Source organism: Lathyrus oleraceus, chromosome 5, assembly GCF_024323335.1.
Source record: "Lathyrus oleraceus cultivar Zhongwan6 chromosome 5, CAAS_Psat_ZW6_1.0, whole genome shotgun sequence".
Taxonomy (NCBI): Eukaryota; Viridiplantae; Streptophyta; class Magnoliopsida; order Fabales; family Fabaceae; genus Lathyrus; species Lathyrus oleraceus.
In genome coordinates this window covers 540,517,111-540,525,106 of record NC_066583.1, presented here as the reverse complement: position 1 = coordinate 540,525,106, position 7,996 = coordinate 540,517,111, and the positions used below count along the sequence as shown (strand labels likewise).

The 7,996-nt window shown below is 36.0% G+C and overlaps 1 protein-coding gene and 1 long non-coding RNA gene across 2 annotated transcripts; one reads left to right on the top strand and one right to left on the bottom strand.

Moving 5' to 3' along the window:
* Positions 1-489: 489 nt before the first annotated feature.
* On the bottom strand, positions 490-2,716 carry LOC127083135 (protein MAIN-LIKE 2-like). The gene is made up of 3 exons (XM_051023376.1): positions 2,581-2,716; positions 1,595-2,479; positions 490-1,510 (listed from the first exon to the last, which is right to left on the bottom strand). The coding sequence occupies exons 1-2, from the start codon at positions 2,638-2,640 to the stop codon at positions 1,766-1,768; spliced, it is 774 nt and encodes a 257-aa protein (XP_050879333.1). The 5' UTR covers positions 2,641-2,716; the 3' UTR covers positions 490-1,510; positions 1,595-1,765.
* Positions 2,717-4,399: 1,683 nt separating this feature from the next.
* LOC127086224 (uncharacterized) lies at positions 4,400-6,041 on the top strand. The gene is made up of 2 exons (XR_007789435.1): positions 4,400-4,838; positions 5,855-6,041. It is a non-coding gene; the product is annotated as an uncharacterized LOC127086224 (long non-coding RNA).
* The last annotated feature ends 1,955 nt before the right edge of the window (positions 6,042-7,996 follow it).

Sequence of the window (7,996 nt, the reverse complement as noted above, 5' to 3'; positions counted from 1 at the left end):
ATGAGTATGTGAATTTTGCCAAAAGGGACTAACTTCAAGCCCTTCTGTTTGAATGATAAAATCCTCAAATGACAAAACCTTCAACATAAAAGTTGTAGATCTTTTCAAGATAATGAATTTGGACTAAAGTTTTGCATCATTTGCAATTTTTATGAGAAAGGTATGGGCACCTGAACTTGGACTCTTTGACATTTCAATTGTTATCTGACCTATAATGTTTTGTATTATCATATGTGTTTATTTTAGAATTATGAAATTGTGTCCAACATAACAATTTAAGTAGACATCTCAATGGAGTTTCAGTCAAAACATGTGTATGTGAATTTTGCCAAAATGGAGTTTAGACAAAGAAACCTAATGTTTGGAGTTTACACAAAGATAAATTTGATATAATACGAATTGATATTAATAAAATTTGGATTTTACACAAAGAATCCTAATGGTGATGACCGGGATCACCTAACCGACCTCCGATCCCACATCCCCTAGTTACCCTAACCCTTGGCCCTAACCCACGTTGACGATTCTGCACCGGTGTTTGTTCATCTGATGGTCCAGGAGCGTCATTACCTCCTACAGGAGAAGATCCATTGAGGTATTCAGCCAACTCAGCATAGTCTTCAGTATTCAATGATGGTGTACCGGCGTAGCTGAGCTCATGACCCATGCCAGAGAAATTGGGGTGTGGTTGACTCATGGATGGGCGACCGGGACGATTGAAGGGAGACATGGGTGTGAATGATGGGTCTAGGAACGGTTGGAAAGGTTGTTGGGGTGTTTGGAAGAGATATGGTTGTGGGATGTTTTGGTATTGTGATGTTTGGGGTTCTTGGCTACGGTAGGAGGAGGGGAGGTTAGTGTTTTGGCTAAGGCGACTTTGGTAGGGTGATGGTGTGGGTGCGAAGCGATGTTCGGTCTGAGGTTGATGGTCCATTTGTTGGTGGTGGTATGGGGGATGTTCTTGGTATTGGGGTTGGGTGAATGGCATGTTTTGGTTGTATGTTTGTGTGTTTGTGGAACGGAAAGTTTGACGGATAGGTGGTTGTGAGTAACCAGGCTGAGAATGTTGTTGGGGGTTAGATGTTGATCCTTCTTGTGTGTAACTTGTCTGGCGTGGGTCGTAGAGGTACATATCATCAGCGATGAATTGAAATCCAACCGATCTGTACCAAGCCATATAAGTACGACTTGGTTTTACCTCATTTGGCATGACTGCGTCAGTTAAGACATGGTCATGACGGTGCTTCCACTTGCGACACTCTGATCTTGCGAAGGTTTGCCAATGGTTGTAGTTCCATTGGTCGTTCACTTTACGCATATGCCATTCTCCTAGGCTAGCTGGGGGGTCTGGGATATTCTGGACCATACCGAACTGCAGCTTCACACGATCGGTGTTGTACATCTCCACTGTTGTGAACCGTATTATCGGTGTGCATGCTGTCCATACGGCTGCGTCTTCAGGGTTGACCTGATGCTCATGATCCATATTAAGGTATGGACGCCAAATGAACTGAAATGTTAAAGACGATAGGATTTAAATGAATGTAGAAAAAGTGAACATAATATGACGAATTAATAAAGTTATTTTGCTTACGTCTGTCGGTCGAAGGTGATCCAACAGGTTGCGATACTGAGTAATACAGTGTCTCGGACATCTGCTGTAATTCATACCACGTGCCGACCATCTACACCAAAAAGTTAAAATAAATTAGTTATGGGTACTAAACTGTAAGGAAGTAAGTAAAGATATAGCAATTTAAACAACTTACTTTTTTGCATATGGAAAAGTGAAGGGGTTGTTATTGACCGGTGTTAGAGACGGTAGTCTTGACCATCCCCATGCTTGTAGCAAAACAGCACATCCAGAAAATGTAGATGTGTCTTTGTGGGAGTTTTTGCACAACGAACTATAGAGATAGGCTAGACATGCGGATCCCCAACTGTAACTACCTATTCTATCTATATGTCTAAGTAAAGGTAAGTACATAATATGCATGCTAGAACCACTACCTTCGGGAAATAAAAAGGATCCTAGTAACAACATAATGTAACATCTAGTTTTGATTATTCGAGCATCTTCGGTAGAATGCTCATCTAAATATAAACTATTATAATATGACTTTAGGCGTGAGAGTAGTATACCTTGACCTCTAGCATTATCATCTAACAAATCAGTATCTAAAAGCTCCATGCAAATTGAATTTGCATAGTTGGTCTTACCATTAACAGCTTTGCCTTCAATTCGTAGTCCTAAAAGCATGTAGACGTCTTCTAACGTCACAGTACACTCACCGGTTGGAAACCAAAATGTGTGTGTCTCTGGCCTCCATCTTTCGCATAAGGCTAGAATGAACTTGTTATCTATAGACCAAGACATAATCTTGCTAATGTGACCAAAACCGGCGAGTTCAACATAAGGTTGAATCATCGGGTCCATTGGGACAAATTCGTGGACTCGAGTTCGAAACCTTGATACATCCTATAATAGAAATAATATAACACTTGACTAAGTTGGTATTTCAAAATAAAATGGGGTTGGTGGAGATGAAACATAAAAAATTAGTATAAGAAAAAAATTACGTATGTTGCGATGTTTGCAACTGTTCCTCTGTGTGCTGCGCCCATTGTGAGTAAAGACATATTGTTGGGGAGTTGGTGTAGATGAAATTGGAAGATTTTGTTGAAGATGAAATTGTAAAAGAAGTAATGTAGATGAAGTAGTGAGAATGTTGGTGTGGAAGAATTGTTGAAGGAGTGGATGAATTTATAGGCAAATGGAGGAGAGCATAAAAAATTGTGTTTGCATGGTGTCTCCACCTCATTTGGCGACCATGTACAATAATAAAGAGGGGGCTCCATTCAAATTGGCGACACCATAGGGTACATGCATACAAGGCTAGTTCTGAATGCTTGGTTTCGAGGACTGACTCCATGGGGGCGCCATTCAAATTGGCGACCATGTACAAGCCTTAAGTGTAGGCGCCAAACCAATTGGCGCCACCATCTGCATGTCTGACACGTGGCATTGTTGTCTCCTGCATGCTGAACAACTCACTTATGGATGGCTTGCATGATTGACACATCATCTCTGAAAAACTCAGAAGTCCAACTTCAACTGCCCATAACTTTCTCATAAAAAATCCAAATGATGTAAAATTTATATCCAAATTTATTGTCTTGAAAAGATGTACAACTTTCATGTTGGAGGTTTTTTCATTTGAGGCTTTTTTAAGGGAGTCGCCAATTGGATTGGCGCCTCCGCTTAAAAATTACACATAGGCGCCAATTGGATTGGCTAGGGCAGGTGCCCTAGCCAATCCAATTGGCGCCTCCTTGCAATTTTTAAGAGGGGTCGCCAATCCAATTGGCGCCTCCTTCTAAAAGTGGGGTAGATTGGGAATTTTCCTGAAAAGTGGGGTATTTTGGGATTTTTTTCGAAAAAGTGGGTTATCTCGGTAAAAAAAACCGATATTTTAGCTCAATCAACTACTTAAAAAAAGGAATCCATTGATACAATTGCTTTAGATGTCCTAACAAGCCTTGGAAAATGTTGTGTACCTTGTAAATCAAACAATTTTTTTCTCAACATTTTAGTGAGTGATACAAAAACATGAAAAGTTTCTTACTCTTAACCTAGATTTCTAAACACATAGTATGCAAATTTTGTAGAAAATTTCAAAGACATTCATCGGAAGTGAAAATTCTAGTTTCCAAAGACATGATGTCACACCACGATTTTGATCCTGAATCGCCGATTCAACACATTCATCATAGCTATTGCATTTCTACATAGCATATCATGCATTCCATACCGCATAGTGTCTAGAATATCAGTCGAAATAATTTTTTCGGATCTACAGACAAACCGGTTGAATTAATCGACGGATGTGCGTCAAACCAGTGGACGAAATTTTTTAAAATCAAGCTTCCAGATATCAGGTTTATTAATCTACATTTCGCGTAGTTTAATCTGGTATGCTCGATTTATTTTTCAGCTAATTTTTCGATCACTTTTTGATCAGCTCGAGCCTGTTTAACATTTCAAAATTTATTTCAAAATTAAAAGAAACGTTGTATTTTTCCAATAAGTTTATTTCGCACCGATCATTTTAATGCAGTCAGTTTAATTTTTCGAGCATTTTTTGCGCTCGATTTTTATTCATTTTTAATCTGCTTATTTCTATTTTTTAGTCAATATAATTGGAACATTTATTTAGAATTAGTCGTGTTTTTAATTTGAATTTTGTTTATGCCATTCGTTTTAAATTAATTTTTGAAGTTTCACTATTTTATTTAATTTTGTTAAATAAAGATCAAGAAAAATAAGAAAATATCTCTCTCCAATAGAATAAATCCAAGTATCACATGTGGCCAAATTTGAGTCCATTAAGGTCGTGTTTGTTTGCCAGCTAGCATGGAGAGAAATATCAAATTTATTCCTCTCCCTCCAATCAACATTAGCAACACATCCATGATGAAAACGATACTCTTTTTTCTTGTCCTTCACGACATGCATAATATCCCTTCTAAAAAACAACTCCTACACACAAAAATAGAACAACAAATCTCTGAAAAGTTAGGTCGATCCACTGCAACACCACAACCATTATAGCAACCACTTCATATCAACAACACTTTTTCTTTCCACCATAAAAAACTATCATAACATAACCAACCCATCTTTTTCCTCTCTCTGAGCTCACTCATCAACCATCCAGTAGCTTCCGCTCTCGGTCTCTTTGCCGGCGAGGAAGTAGTTGGACCATTTAATAAAGCACTTCGACAGCACGCATTCACGCCGCCACAAAATCGTTAGATCTTGCCGGAAATAGAGCATGGTATCAATTTTTTTTTTCCTTTAAACTTTCCATGTTTTGATATTTGCTACATCTTGGTTTAAATGAAAGAAGAATGTGATTTGAATCTGTATTTTTTGTTTTTGTTCATAACATGAGTTTAGTTTCCCATATGATTTTGTTTGTTTTGGTTTTAAAAAATAAAATAATAAAAGATGAAAAAGCATAGTTTTTTGCGCATCTTTTAAATCATGAGTGAGAGAGTTTTGTGTTTGCTAGGAGTGTTTACTGGTTTATGTTACTTTCTCTTTTGTTTTTTTTTAAGTTTTAAATGCTATGACACTTGTCATTTTTTTTTATTATTGGTGGTTTCTTTTAAAATTTGGCAAATATTTTCCAAAGCAAACTGTGGGAAACGCAAGCTCCCCTTGGAGCTGCTTGTTTATATTTTATTTATTCAATTACTTTTTATTTTCTTTAATTTAAAACTAATTGTTATTAGGCTTAATATTGATTTTAGATTGGGCACAAATTAATTTAGTTTTTGCACCTCTACTCCTTCCTTTATACACCACTTTTTTTTTTTTTTTTTTTTTTAAAGTTTTGTTTTGGTTTCTATTTTTGTTTTCTTTATTAGTTTATTTAGATAAATAATTAATCATTTGTTTATTAGTTTCAATTATTTATTTTCTTTTTAATTACTAAATGGATTATTTGATAATTTATTCCGTCGATTTCAATATGTTTAGTCCATTAGTTAGATGATTTTTGCTAAAATAAAAAATATATAAGCTGCTATTGTGTTTTTATTTTATTTTAATGATTCCAACATCAGTCTTTTATATATATATATATATATATTGGTGGTTGTGTTGGTTTGACAACTAACTAACCATGTCTGAGTGGTAGAGACTCTTAGCAGTTCCTATATGCCCATGGGTTTGATACATGTATACAATATTTTTGGGTTTATTGTATATTTAATTTTTACGCTTTTTTTCGTTTGCCTCTTATATAAATGGGTTTATTGGTTACTGAACTATTCATCCATGACCCAGCGGTAGAGGTATTTGGTGCTTCCTCTTGGGTCTTCTTACAATGAGACGGTTCTCTTACACCTACACTCATATATTGCATTGCTTGTTGGTTGGGCTAGATTTAATTATTTCATTATTTTGAATCCCATTCGACAAAATGTACCCTCACCCCCATAATATGTAATAATTTTACTGTTTTATTTCTTTATTTGCTTGACTGTTTAGCTAGTTACTAAGACAAGAATAAAATCAATTTCTTTTAAAAAAAGATCAAAAATAAGGGCTCGATCCAACGTCGAGTATTTTCTCAATAAACAAATTCATCCATTTCTATCCATCCATTTCTATCTATTCCATTTCTTTCAAACCATGTCATTCAAATCTTTTTCAATCGCTCATCAAATGCTTGATCCAACGTTAAGCCATTTTCACAATAAAAAACTCAAAAATACTTAATTCTCATTTAACACTTTTCAATAAGGATGAAAATGGAACGTGGTGGATACCACGCACTCTTGGGACTAGGATTCAAGATGGATATCTCGCCTATCTTAGCTCTCACCATCATCCAAAATTATCAATGCGGTTTCGTTAAACCCTTTTCTCAATCAAATCTCAAAACAAATAAAATATTAAACCTTTTCACAAATAAGATGGAAATGGGACATGGTGGATACCACACACTTCTGAGACTAGGATTCGAGATGGATATCTCGCCCATCCAAGTTCTCGCCATTACTCAAAAAACATTCAAACCAATCAAACATTTTCTCGCCGCCGTGCAATCCATCCTTTAAACCCTTTCTCAAACGAAAGGTATTTTGTTTCAATACGACGTAAAGCAATGTTTTGTACACTTGAACGTGTGAGTAAGCTTGCGACGTTGCCCATGAATGTTAATTTGTAAATTCATTTGGCTGTGATGCGAACGTCCCCTTCTCCACTTGTTTTGGATAGTCCAACAATGTTTTCGTCGACTAATACAAAGTAAATTTTTCAAAAATTGACCAACAAACAAACATTTTCTATCCAGAACTACGTAAGCCTTAAGTTCTCTATTGCACCCGGAGATACGTAGGAGCAGGATTCGTAAATCTTGTTAGGCCCATTAATAAAAAACTTAGGTTTAGTCCTCCTCGTTGCAAAAGTCCAAAAACATTCTTCTCTCTTCCATTCTTTCTTTCCCACATAATAACTTGATAAGCCTGACACTTCAAACTAACACTAACCTGCACAACTAACCTAACGGTTCCCGTTGAGTACAACGGACGTGATGAGTGCTAATACCTTCCCCTTGCGTAACCGACTCCCGAACCCTGATTTGGTTGCGATGACCATAATCATTGTCGTTCTTTATTGGATTTTATCGATATTTCCCCTTTCCTTTTTAGGAATAAATAAAGTTCGGTGGCGACTTTGTTCAGTCCATCATTGCGAGCGTGCGATTGCGCTTTGCTAGGTCGTGTTCTCATTTTTTCGAGGTACGACACATGCATAGAATCTAAAATATAGTATAGAAGATTTCACACCCTCTTATCTAAGATTTATGGAGATTGAAACATAATACATAATAAAACCAAAATAATAGCATAATTAAGATTTATGACCCTTCATAATATCTATCATCAACATGTTTAAACAAGCTAACTTGCTTCTAAGAGATGAAAATGTGGTTGGAGGCTTTAGAGTAAGTAATAAATCAATTAGCTCCACGTATCTAGGTGAAGAGTAACATGGCTGCTCCTACACCATCAAACATCAATATTTAAATATATAAGAACAGAATATAAAACAGAAAAAGAATCTTTCTTATAGTTATGATATTATCACGGGTAAACATGAGGACACAGTTAAGTAATTAGAACATACTTCCACTAAAGACAGGGTTGGCTTCAATTATGCAGCTTCAGCAAAACAACTTTATCTAGAAATTTGCCTAGATAACCATTCAAAATAAAAAAGATCCCATTAGGGATATCAATGTAACTCAAATTGAAATCAAAACCTAAAAATTGAAATACCTTCGAATTGAAATCAAACTCTAGAAATTGAAATACCTTCCAATTGAAATCAAACTCTAGAAATTGAAATACCTTCCAATTGAAATCAAACCCTAGAAATTGAAATACCCTCAAATTAAAATTGAAACTTGAAAATATAGTG